We start from the raw sequence: 13,041 nt of genomic DNA, 5'->3' as shown, positions 1-13,041 counted from the left end.
TGAGTGCTCTGGCCAAACTGACCTGAAATTTCTCATCTGCTCTCCTAGTCTTGCAAGTTTAGAAATTGTTTTCAATAGAACAACAAAACTAGACACAAAATAATCACATGAGAATAGCTTAAAACGCTTACTACAGCGTTTTCTCTTCTCCCTGCGGCATCACAACAGGGTGATAACTGTTTGAATGTATTCAGCATTTTTCTTCAGCATGTTTGTATTTATACCAAAAAGCAGCAGTTACATTAAAATGCAAAATTGAGCAATGGTGTCCTTTACCAGGCCACTTGGTCATATCTGTAAGTACTGAACAAGAGGACCAGAAGGGGAGTTCGAGCGTGGGCCCCTGACTGAACACGCTGCTCAGCTGCTACCTCACCCACTCGTCCCACTTTGGACCTCTACCCACCTTCCCTCGACAAAACTGGTAGCGAGAGCGCCAATTTTGTGCAATTTGGATGGTGTCAGTCAGTGTCACGCAAGCTAAAAAGCAGGGTATTTAGTAGTGTAGACGTAGCCATGTTCTTTTGTACCTCCCACAGATATGAATTGTGAGGGAAGTACTGTCAAGTTCATAGTTAATTAGCTCTAATAGAATCTTCTCCGTTTTCTGCTAACTGCTGTCTGTCAGAACAATTCACTGAAAATCAGATCCCATTTAAAAACCCTGGTCTTTCCAAAGTAACATCTTAAAACACTGTTCAGGTGCTGTCACTCTTGTTGCTTGAGGCTAGGCTGAACTGCGGGTGAATGCCTTAGGCCCCTCCACCAGAGCATGAACAAGTTCAGCAGATCTCCTGGTACCAGTTCTTCCAGAGATACTCCAAGATCTAACTCTTCCACAAGCTGTCTCACAGCCCTTTTACGCTCTGCATCAGAACAGATAAAAAACCTGTTTACATCTTCTATTGTAAAATATGCCAGAACTAATAATTCCAGGACTAGTAAGATATTGTTGTCATTGCCAAAAATGAAATGTTTTGACTTCCCAACTTGAATTAACCAGATTTTTTTCCATCTTTACTGACATTCATGCACATGGTCCCTTTTCACCTGCAGAACTGATGTGTTAACATGAGACAACTTTGGCTCCTTCCTGCTTTTGCAGCTTATATTTTTTTCAACTTTCACTTTCCTGATTTTTTTTCTCCTACTTACTTGTTTATGCCCTAGAAAATGGGTACGCAGCTGCTGCTTCTGGTTAATTGAGTCATGTTTCATCTTCCATTTAGTTACTTTGGTCCATATGAACTGTAGTGATTGTCCCATTCATTGCTGATATATAAAGTTTACTGCATTTTTATTATGTCATTCAGCCAGGTGATCTTTTAATTGAACAGTTTTTAAAATAGAATATATTTGTATTAATAAGTGGAAGATTAATTTCTGTGTTGGCACCTGAACAAGGTGGGCAAGATAAGAGTTTTGATCTCCTGTCTGATAATGGTTGTGCAATCATTAAACTTTTCTTGTGGTTTCTGTTTTCTGTTGCTGATTATGACCAGGTTTGCTCACATCTTGTCAGGATGTGATGGACAGCTTTATAACCTAATTGCCAGAAATTATGCCAGAATTTTGCAATGTTTTTTGATTGTGATGTTTTTCAGCATGTTGGCAATTCTTTCTCATTTTTTGCCTTCCCCTTTTCTGGCTCCTGGGATTGCTTTCTGAGCTGTTTGAGAGAACAAGAATTGTTCTGTTCAAACTGATATTCTGCAAAGACTATGTGCAGACTCAGAGAGCTGAAATAACTTATTGTGAGTCCTTGATGATGATGTGAAAAACAAAACTGGATTGATGGTGGTGATACATATTTATTATGTTCTTAACCATGCCATTAAAACTGAAGACTGAGGAGTGAAAATGTACTTTCCTAACTTTAGCTATCTGCAGCGTGGAGGTCTGCATTGTTGTTGTGTACGCTCACTTAATAGCTAGTGAAAGGAGATGATCAGTTCAGACATAGATCATGACACTGGATCTTTATAAAAAGGTGAATTTAATCCCATGAAAAGTATGAATAGCAAATGTAAAATGAATACTATTTGCATATGTAGTTTCTGCATATCTTTTTTTATCATATCCATGATAAAAAAAAAAAGCTATAGGTTGAAAATGTAGCATTTCTTTTAAAGATCATTGTCTTTGGCAATAAGTCATGGTATAGTTTTGCCTTGGACACTGTATTCTATGGTGAAACATGAAGACTCACTATTTTCCTTTTTCTGTGTAGTATATGAAGGTTATCTTATTCTGCCTGTATATGTTGCTTGTCCAGCACAGCCGTATTCCACAAAACTGCTGGATGGATGGGGAGAAGTACATGCACATATACCAGACCTTTTGAATAAGAAACACTTTTAGAATGCATCACTGCTATTCAGTGCTAGAGTTAAATAAAATCCACTCTGGTCTGCTATTCCTAAAACAGAGAAAAATCTTGAGACCTGTGAAGATGGCATGATGTTTCTAATGTGTTTTTTATTGAAAATCACTGCTGAGATGCTGCAGTGACAAATGTATAAAGTCCAGCCAGCTTCTGAAATGTTTACATAGCTGCAAAAAGAGAGTGGAAGAGTAAAAACAGTACAAACAGTAAAAACAGTTTTTAGAATTACCTTTCAATATTTAACATTGTGCTGAATTTAGACTTCATGTCTGTTATTGGTATTTGAAGTTACTCAAGAGGAGTTCCTGGCTATGTATCCTAAGCATTTCTCATAGCATGTCCATTTAAGTAGCAATGTTTGTTACTCTTTTTATACAGATTTTTCACTTTGCTTTGGTTAGGTCAATTTTATTTTCTTAAATTTTCATTTGTGTGTTACCTTAGGATTTTTGTTCTGTTACTGTTACTGAAACATCTTGTATGCCATTTTTTTTAAAGTTGGGCATCAGGCAGCAAATACTTAGCACGCTTCTTAGCCCTCTGTTAACACTTCCCAATGATATTAAGAGGTGTTTTCTCAAAGAGTAAGGTTTTGCTGGATTTTTAGTTGAACTGAGTTCAACTATTTTGGAAAACATTATACTTTGCCTTGTCTTCTGCATATTTATACTTTGAGGTCATCTTCATTGTCTTTAACCAGCAGAGGTGTTTTGGAAAGATTTTTTTTTCATGTAGTTGATATCCAATTCATCAGTTGTTACAAAGATAAAGGCTGAGGTTTTACAATGGTAGTGCAGCAGCACCAGAGCTCAGACTTGATGTGCTCATGGAGGAGGCAACTTATTAGACTTCTCTAGAGTATTTTGCAAAAAATCAACTAAAATTCAAGATTTTGCACATCGGCTCTTCTGAGGATCATGTAGCACACAGATGTGTCTGAGAGTCCATATTTGTCAGAATAAACATGCACACGCTGGAGTGGATGATTGAAAGTGATCTGGCCAGGTGGGTTTTTTGAACATGTTGATTACTACTTTCTTTTATAGCATAAAGATTTTTCTAAGGAGTGACTTCATATAACATCTTTAAGATACTATAGATGATAATGGAGATGTACTAATATGACAATACTAAATAATGAGCAATAATGAGCAATAATGGACATGGAATCACTTTTGTTTGTTAATTGCTAAGATTTATTTGAATTTAGATGGATATGATGTTGCTTCCTGTTAAGTGCAGTGTAGTTGAAGAAACCAGGCTCAGTATATGTGCATGTTACATCATCTTGTGGGAAGTGAACAGACCATTAAAGAGAGAAAGACTTGGGGGTACTGGTGGGTGAAAAGATGGAGACGAGCCAGCAATGTCCACTCGGAGCCCAGAAGGCCAACCATATCCTGGGCTGCATCAAAAGAAGGGTGGCCAGCAGGTCGAGGGAGGTGATTCTGCCCCTCTACTCAGCTCTGGTGAGACCCCACCTGCAGTACTGCGTCCAGCTCTGGAGCCCTCAGCACAAGAAAGACATGGACCTGTTGGAGTGGGTCCAGAGGAGGGCCACGAAAATGATCAGGGGGCTGGAACACCTCTCCTATGAAGAAAGGCTGAGAGAGTTGGGGTTGTTCAGCCTGGAGAAGAGAAGGCTTTGGGGAAACCTTATTGCAGCCTTTCAGTACTTAAAGGGGGCTTATGAGAAAAATGGGGACAAACTTTTTAGCAGGGCCTGTTGCAACAGGGCAAGGGGGAATGGTTTTAAACTAGAAGAGGGTAGATTTAGACTAGATAGAAGGAAGAAATTTTTTACGATGAGGGTGGTGAGACACTGGCACAGGTTGCCCAGAGAGGTGGTAGATGCCCCATCTCTGGAAACATTCAAGGTCAGGTTGGAGGGGGCTCTGAGCAATCTGATCTAGTTGTAGATGTCCCTGCCCACGGCAGGGGGGTTGGACTAGATGACCTTTAAAGGTCCCTTCCAACCCAAACTATTCTATGATTCTATGATTAAAGCTGCTGGTACCTTGTGGTAAATCTTTTAATGTTTTTGTTAGAATATTTGTGACTGGAACTAATTGAGTGGCCTGGGTTTTGCAAGTAAAAATAGCTGTTCTTCGATGGGAAATGAAGTTACTATTTTAACAAGAGAGAAGAATGTGGTTATGCCATTTATGGTTAGGGTTTTGAGTTCAGACTCATTTGTATCAGCTCGTCTTTCAGGAATAATACAGTGAAGTTTCTGTAAAAGGTTTTAGTAATGCAGAGCTTTTTATCTTTTATTTTTGCAGCTTCAGAAATTGCTCACTATGGATCCAATAAAAAGAATTACCTCAGAACAGGCTATGCAGGATCCCTATTTCTTAGAAGATCCTCTTCCCACATCCGAGTAAGTGGTCAGTTTATTAACCTATCTGTACATCCAGAGATGCTTTAGAAATGTGTGCTTTCTCTCTGCTATAAATATGTTTGTGAATATTGAGCTAAATATTACTGTCTAACAGCCGAAGAAAGCTATAACCACTAAAATGCCATTTGTGGTTTTTAAAATTAAGTAGCATTCTTATTAATCTCTTGCTTTATGGAACTTTGATCCTATTAGTCGTAGCACTAATCTTGTTACTCACTGACAGGTTGATTATGCATGCTACAGATCTTTGTAGACAACTGCTAAGTGCCCGCAGGTCCACTTCTCTGCTCCAGAATGCCAGATGACGCTCTCTAATTAGTTTACATTTTTCTGTCTTAGCCTTTGTTGTAAATTCAGTGGGTGGGGGAGCTCTGTGTCTCTGTGCTGTCATCCTTTACAACTTAAATCCATTTTCTGTAGACACTCCTCTTTTTTGTTTGCGCAGGGAGATTTACAGAAGGAAGAAAATTTAGGGATAATGAATGATTTCATTAAAAATTAAGCTCCCCTCCCAAAAGACTAGCCAGAGAAGCATGATTGTGCACCTTTTTAGGAAAGCTATTAGTACATCCTGTGTATGATTCTCTACCATTATCTAGGGAAGAATTTATAGAATATGGTACGTATATTTACACGCAATTAATTAAAAATTATTTCACTAAAACCTACTGAATTATTTATAACAGCTCCTGACCTGCCTCTGTGATTTAATGTTGTCATGTGAATGACTTGCTTTTGCAGAAACTGCTTTTAGGACAGTGTTTGGCTTTTTTCTCAACTTTAGGTTGGCATTTTAATGTGAATACACAATAAATAATGCTAACAGGTGTACAGAGACTTTATTATAAATACATTCTACAGATGAAGGGCAGGTGAATATTAGCTTGCACTAGCAGTAGCAAATCCATGTGGACCGTGAGATATGAATTGACAGAATTTCTAGTTATTCTTAAACATTGTTCCAGGTGGTTTTAGTAATACTCAGTGAGTTTCCAGGGTTATTTTTAGTTAGTCCTGAGATTGTGAATTACAGAATAGCTGGATTAAGGTAGCTCTTTGTGCCCTTGCAGATACCTAACAAGTGGTGTACCTTTCCAGCCACGTTTGGTCACCAGTTACCAGAAATCATGAAAACTATTAGGAGTTTAAATGAGTGTTTAAGAGGCAACTGAAGATTAAAAATAAATGTGAATAAGTTTACAAAGTTTAGACTATGATGAAAGTAAGGCAGGGAAAACTTCTCCAATAGTTACGGGTTGCTGTGGCTCAGGCAACTTGAAACTAGCATGGGTGAAGTATGAATCTTACAGGTCTAACCCTTCTGTTCTAATACAGTGATAAATAGACTTTTTTGGGGGGCAGTGTTTTTGCAGGTTGTCAAATCCCTTACCCAAAACGAGAATTTTTAACAGAAGAAGAACCAGATGATAAAGGAGACAAAGTAAGTACTGGAAGAACAGTATCATCATGCTTCACTGGCTTTCACACTATTTCCTGTTTTCATGTTATTTCATGTACTGCTTTTGAGTTGAAATTTTTCTTTGTGTTTAAACAATTGAGAAGAACCAGCAGCAGCAGCAGGGCAATAACCATACTAATGGAACTGGTCATCCAGGGAACCAAGACAACAGTCACACACAGGGACCCCCACTGAAAAAAGTGAGAGTTGTTCCTCCTACCACTACCTCAGGTGGACTTATTATGACCTCAGACTATCAGGTATTTGTTTTATTCACATATTGTGTATTCGGTTCTCATGTTTGCAACAGTGTTTCTTTAAGCTAAAAAATTAATTCTGGTGAATGTCATTGTATTAACTGGTGGGGGTTTTTTTTGCGTCTTTCAGATGTTTTTTCAGATGCATTAGTTGACGGTTTGCCTGTAAATTGATATGCTGGTGCTTTTTAAGTTAGCAGTTTTAAGGAAATTAGGATCAAATATTATTAGTTACTAATTTTTTACCTTCATATTAGGGAATGCTGATTGTGAACCAAAAGCCTGTTGTGCTGCACTCTGTATGACCTAAAAATACTATTCTGTATTTGCACAAGCCTGCAATGGTAGGAGGCAAAGGATATTGCAATTAACAAGCTGTGAAATAAGAATCTGAACAAGAGTTTTAGTTGGGCAAATGGATGGGAGAGCAATATTTCGGCTGACAAACAGAAGGACTTGACATGATGTTGTCATAATCTGTGTTTGAAGACCAAGGGAGATTACAGGTTGAGTAAGCCCGGTATTATAGATCTGAAGAGACATGTGAGGTGGTGGCGATAAATGTGTGAGGAAGAAGAGGAGTAGTGGAGGAAAAAAGCTTGAGGAAAACTTGAAAACTGTGTTCTAGCCTTCCTACGTTTGAGCTCGTGGTCAAATGTTAGGAAATCAGAAGAGTCTGGAGCAGAAGAATATCTGAGAGTCACCCCAGGGAATGATATCTGAATTTGTGGGTTTGGATGAGGTTACTCTCGGGGACTGAGAAGAGAGTTAAGGACAGTTAATACAAGCTAAGAAATTCCAAAAGAGGGAGCAAGGAAGACTTTTCAAATGACATGCACGGGAGCAGTTAGGTGGCAGATTTTGGAAGCCTAGGGAATAGAAGATTTCAAAAGGAAGCACACTGGTGGAAATGTTAGCCTGCAGGAACTCTTACGTACTGGTTCACATGGAATGCATAGTACAGAAGGCCAATTGGAAGAGAGTCTTGGATGGAATGGGAAGATGGGAAGTCAGAAATTACTGGCAATGTTTTCAGTTAATTTAAAGATTAATATCTAAATCCGGAACCCTAATATCTGTAACCCACTTAGCAATGCTTATATTTTGTAGCAAAACTTAGGGACAGTTAAAGAACAGTGTCAGTAAAACTGCTGCTGTCAACTTGCTTTGCACAGTTTGATACTGTTTCTCCATAAACAGCAATGGGTTTTGAAATCTTATATTTCAGAGTTTGTTCTTGAGAGTACCAGATGTCCTCCAAGGCTGCCTAGAAGCATTATCCTCATCCTTATACAAATCTATATTTCCAGCATTGGCCAAAACTTGAAAGTACTGAAAAATGTAAAACAAGGGCGTTTTCGGGAGCTTTACTGTGAGATCCTTCATATAGTGCCCAACTGCCTTTGCTCAGCTTATCCCAGATCATCAATAGCATATCAGTTTTCAAGTTGTTCTCCTTGAACAATAAAGATTTTTAGAGCTGTTGCAAATAGTAGTCAGCCTTAACTACTGTGCCGCAGTGTGGGGTGCCTCTAAGTATAAACATTCCTTTAGTTGGGTTATGCATCACAGAGCCCTCCTTTACAGGAGATTCATCCCATTCAATTTGGCAAGCTGCAAAATTGATTGCTGTTTGAGCCTTTTAGCTGACTCTTTCTATGACTTCTGTTCTGTGTGTTTATTTTTAAGAAGGCAAATGCAACTCTAACTCTCTTAATCTTCCCCTCACGTTGAGTCACATATCTAAGGAGATTGATGCACAGGTTACATGTACTGTGTCAGGGAGCCCCAATTACGTGCCCTATTACACGCCCTTCACCTCATTTTGCTGCTGCAGCTTGGCAGCTTGAACAAACTTTGGCTTCCACTTCTGTGAGCAAGAACTGAGGTTTGCTAGTTGAGAAGTCAGAAGACTCAGACTGCTTCGGCAGGAGTTAACATTGGTTTGTTTTCAGCTCATGCTCATCAAAACTTTGTACTCTCAGATATCCATCCCAGGATTGTAGCTGGGGGCAGCCTTTGTCAACAAATGTAATTTCAGAATACTTTTGCCTTGAGATAGTGATAACTGCTACTTTGCGCTCTCAGGAGCTCTTTTTGGTAACTTGACTGCTGCTGACTAATCTTTTTGCTGTCTCTCTAGGAGGCAAAACACCTGGTTTAAAAAAGAAATACATCTCCCGTCCAGTCTTGCAAGAAGGCAGCGGGTAGATTTGTTCTGATTAAGGTATCTGGAAAACATGGTAATGAAAGGGAGGAGACCTGAACTGGAACAAAAGCAGTTAAGAGTAGCCTCTTGGTGGTTTCAGATCTCCCTGAAAAAAATTCCTCACATTTTTTGCTTCTGATCCTGCAACTTGAGGAGGCAGCAAACAAATATTACAATACAGCCCTCTGTTTTAATCAAACGTCTGTTCCTTTGTTCTTCATTTAATTTGCTCAAATTCCCCATATAAAGCTTGTGAAGAAGGATTGCCATCTCCTGGGCAAGACACACTAAGACAGTTTCTCCAGCCACTCAAAAGTCAAATCACTCTCTGCAGAGCAAGTTGACCTTGTATCCTTTTCTGCCATGCATAAAAATAGTAGACACATGGCACACAGACTTCCTTGCCTTCTCATTTAAATCTGCAATGTGACACTTCCAGAGGCAATGTGACTAAAAGGCTGGAGCAATGCCACTACTGTGAGCTTTTCCTTGTGATAACCCCCTGGGTGCTTAGTGGTATTTAGAAAGGATTGGATATTTACATTTGTTCTTAAACAAAAGCCATTTGTTGCGCTGGGTATCATGAAAGAATCTGATGATTTTTAATTGCCTCTGTCTTAAAATAAGATCTATTTTAGAAGTCAGGATGCAGAAAGTGTTTACAACTGACGTGAATGGTCAGTTTTTAAATGGTTAAACTTGTGAGTTTCCTACATACAGGAGCCACGCTTGGGCAAAAAGAATATTCAGGGATTTTTGCTCTGTGGAGTACATCGTATATTTGTTACATGGAGAAGAGTGACCCAGAGCCGTGGCACTTCTGTTGTCGAGTGACTTAGTCCATCTCTTAAGACTGAAGGCAAATGTCACAAAAGTGCAGTCACTGTGTTAACGGTGTAGTTCAGCAGTGCTGGTTTGTTCTTGCTGGCCTTAAGTGCGGGTCCAGCCATTTCTTCCCCTTTACACTGTACACCCCTAGAGAATTAGCTCAGTGCTGTGAGCATATGTTAACAAGTGGATTTTGCCTTTTCATTTCTGCCATCATCTCAGCATCCTGATTAGAGCTTCTGTTCTAAATGCTGGATGTCAGGAAAAAAAATGGAGTTGTTATTTATTATTTTATAAAGTCTGTAAAGCTATTTTCATATTTTACTTTTTCAGGATGTTGGTTCACCATAGTTTTGTGTATTCAGGTCTTGGTAGCAATATCCTAGTCCTGGAATATTCACCTTAAGGAAGTTTGCAGACCTTTACTAGAAGCAGCTTTTGCTAACAATCCTTGTGATATCAAGAGTTAGAAGTTAAACAGCAGTTTCTAAACACTGCAACATTTGTGTGTGTGTGTGCAAACCTTAACATAAACGTAACACAATTTCATTACATTACTGTTTTAATTTAGTGAAATGTTAAATGCTACTGAGTGGTCATATGCTTAGATTGAAAATCCCACATGCAGTCCATTTTTTCCTTTATAACACATGATGTGTAAATAAATAACTTTTAGGCTAAAATTGAAGTAGGCAGTTGCTGGTTTGCTCAGAGCTTCTTGCAATGATGAATGCGCCACTCGATAAATAATTGTATAAATGCTGGTTGAAAGGGGCCTCCGGAGACCATCTAGCTTAATCTCCCACTTGAAGCAGGACTTGCTAATGCTAAATCAGGTCAGCCATGGCTTTGTTTAGCCGAGTCTTAAAAACCTCCATAGATAGCATCTTCACTGCCTCTCTGGGCAAGTTCTTCTAGTGCTGTACTAGCCTCTCAGTGAATTTTTTTCCCTAATGTCCAACCTGAACCTCCCAAGCCATAGCCTATGGCCATTTCCCCTTGAAACATCTGGTTCCACTGAGAAGAGTCTGGCTGTTGTCTTTTACAACTACTGGAGGGAGAGTTAGGCTGCTGCTAGATGACGCCTTAGCCTAAACAATCACAGCGCTCTCAGCCTTTACTCCTAGGTCACCCAAAAGGGTGGCAAGCATATCCTTTGTATAGGAAAATCTCCGGAATAATGCAGAGTGGTTCATCAGCAGTAGGATGCACCGTTCAGACCCCCACCCCACATACCTTCGTGGTAAAGGGAAGGGAGCAAGTGGAGAAGACCAGTGCCGTGAGCAGTGGTAGCCTTGTGTCACATGCAGGTGTACCGTAGCCATCTGGAGGGTTGACCGGAGGTTTGACTACGACGGGTGTAGATTCACAGGAGGTAATTGGGATGAATACTGAAGGGTGGTAACTGTCACTTTCTAATCTGGTATTCCTGATGTTCATCCCTGTACCTGCTGTAATCAGAATAAGTGAAAAGAAGCTTGGCAGTGCAGCTGGTTTGAGACTTTGTGTGTTCAGTACCTCTTGACGGAACAAACCGGTAGGTGAAACTGTCTTGCAGTGTACCTGTCACGAAGGGTTGCATTTCCTCTGCTTTTACCCCTCTGCAGCGTTCCAACCCCCATGCTGCCTACCCCAACCCCGGACCAAGCACATCACAGCCACAGAGCAGCATGGGATATTCAGCTACCTCCCAGCAGCCGCCACAGTACTCGCATCAGACACATCGGTACTGAGCTGCACCCCAATAACGTCAATGCACTGTTGCTAATGCTGCAGGACCGGCCGCACAGCTGCCTGCCTGGAACCCGGCTTGGGCCACGAGAATGTACTGTACAACCACACCTCCAACCTGTCCGATCGCCACGATCCACCCCCTTCCACAGAGCGGAGTAGTGGCTCCCAAATTGTACCTGTTTTTGGGGTTAGACTTGAAAAGAAAGTGCTAGCACAGTTTGTGTTGTGGATATGCTACTTCCATAGTTTACTTGACATGGTTCAGACTGACCGATGCATTTTTTTCAGTGACAGTCTGTAGCAGTTGAAGCTGTGAAATGTGCTAGGGGCAAGCATTTTTGTTGTCGTATGTGGTGAATTCTCTTGATGTAACAACTTTATCTGACCAATAGTACACAACATCTTTGAACTGGTACTTGAAGCATACAGTATATGTTACCATGGCAAAAAAGCAGACTAACCGTGACTCTGAGACAATTTTGATAGACATTTATTTTTAGTGACCTTTGTGGATTGGTTCATTTTCCACCTAGATCAATGTTTTATGACCGACACAATTGCTACGATGAGATTTTCTTAAGAACGTGAAAATGTTTGCATTTTTTTCCAGCAATTACTAATGTCCCAAAGATTAATTTCCAACATAAGTTTTTGTTTTTAAATCTATGACTTGACTGGTATTAAAGCTGCTATTTGATAGTAAAATAAGTATGTTGTCATTGATATAAACATGTTTGGTTCAGCAAACAAACTAAAATGATTGTCATAGACAGTGTTTTATTTTTTTTTCCTGTTGGTGTTAATGATTTGTGAGCATGCTTTGGGATTAAAAAAGCATGAATGATATTTCCTAAAAAGGTGCGGCATCCATTCAGATATTTCGTCATGATTTTTGAGAACCAGCTTGGTGTAGTGGATTTTAAATTTTGTTCAGTTAATTTTTTTTTTTTTTAATATTCGCACGTTGTTTAGGGGTGCCATTCCTACAGCAGAGGATCAAGGTGTTAGGAGAGCCTTAGAGTTTATGAGGAAAAACTTACATACAATGTACTGTATCAAACTATTTTACATGAATGACGCAAGTATTCTGAATAAAAAAAAATCAAACATTGTTAAAACAAGGTGTTATGTAATAAATTTATTTTTCATAAATCTGCATATGACCTTTGCCTGTATTCCTTTTTATCAGCGACAACACCCTGCTCCCCCATCGTACTTCTATATCAGGTTGTGTCCTGAGAAACAGTATCTGACAGGAATTTTTCTGGCAAGTGGGCAGGCTTCTATTAACTGCTGAGAAGGATTTTTTTTTTTTTTTTAAATAGCAGGAAAGAATGCCTTTGTAAAACGTCGTGACCCCAGTTGTGTACATGTAGCTGATCAGCTGGAGATACACTGATCGTGGGTTTATTACTAGCTACATTTCATAGATCAGACAGCTCCTTTTCATCTACAAAATCTAGAGACATTCCTGTCTGAATAGTTCTTCTAAGGTTTCTGTAACTCATTCTTATCTTGGTATCTAATACCACACCATGATTTAATGACAGAAAAAATCCGGCATATATTGCATATATTTTCTGCAAGTGCTTCATGTAGTGTGAATATCAACTAATGTGATCCATTCAAATGCACTGAGCTGCTGATGGGGGGCAAAAGAAAAACCAAATCGGTAGCCAGAAACGCAAACCATGTTTGAGGTGAAGATAAAATTATCTGAGTGGAATAAAGGTTTAAGTATTCAGGAGACTTAAAACTAAAGGAAAA

At 39.5% G+C, this 13,041-nt stretch overlaps 1 protein-coding gene across 15 annotated transcripts in view; it reads left to right on the top strand.

The window, feature by feature from the left end:
* Positions 1 to 12,432, top strand: part of CDK8 (cyclin dependent kinase 8) — an 84,935-nt gene extending 72,503 nt beyond the window's left edge. For 11 of the 15 annotated variants that reach the window (XM_075139884.1, XM_075139882.1, XM_075139891.1 and 8 more), the window contains 4 exons: positions 4,669 to 4,766; positions 6,150 to 6,228; positions 6,348 to 6,506; positions 11,148 to 12,432. In XM_075139884.1, coding sequence (XP_074995985.1) covers positions 4,669 to 4,766; positions 6,150 to 6,228; positions 6,348 to 6,506; positions 11,148 to 11,273 — 462 coding nt within the window. In that variant the 3' untranslated portion in view covers positions 11,274 to 12,432. The remainder of the gene's footprint in view (positions 1 to 4,668; positions 4,767 to 6,149; positions 6,229 to 6,347; positions 6,507 to 11,147) is intronic. The other 4 variants (XM_075139883.1, XR_012672005.1, XR_012672004.1 and 1 more) reach the window with 4 other exon arrangements.
* Positions 12,433 to 13,041: the final 609 nt, after the last annotated feature.

Source organism: Calonectris borealis, chromosome 1 (genome assembly GCF_964195595.1).
Source record: "Calonectris borealis chromosome 1, bCalBor7.hap1.2, whole genome shotgun sequence".
NCBI lineage: Eukaryota > Metazoa > Chordata > Aves > Procellariiformes > Procellariidae > Calonectris > Calonectris borealis.
Note: the sequence above shows the minus strand (reverse complement) of the source record. Positions and strands in the feature narration are given on the sequence as shown.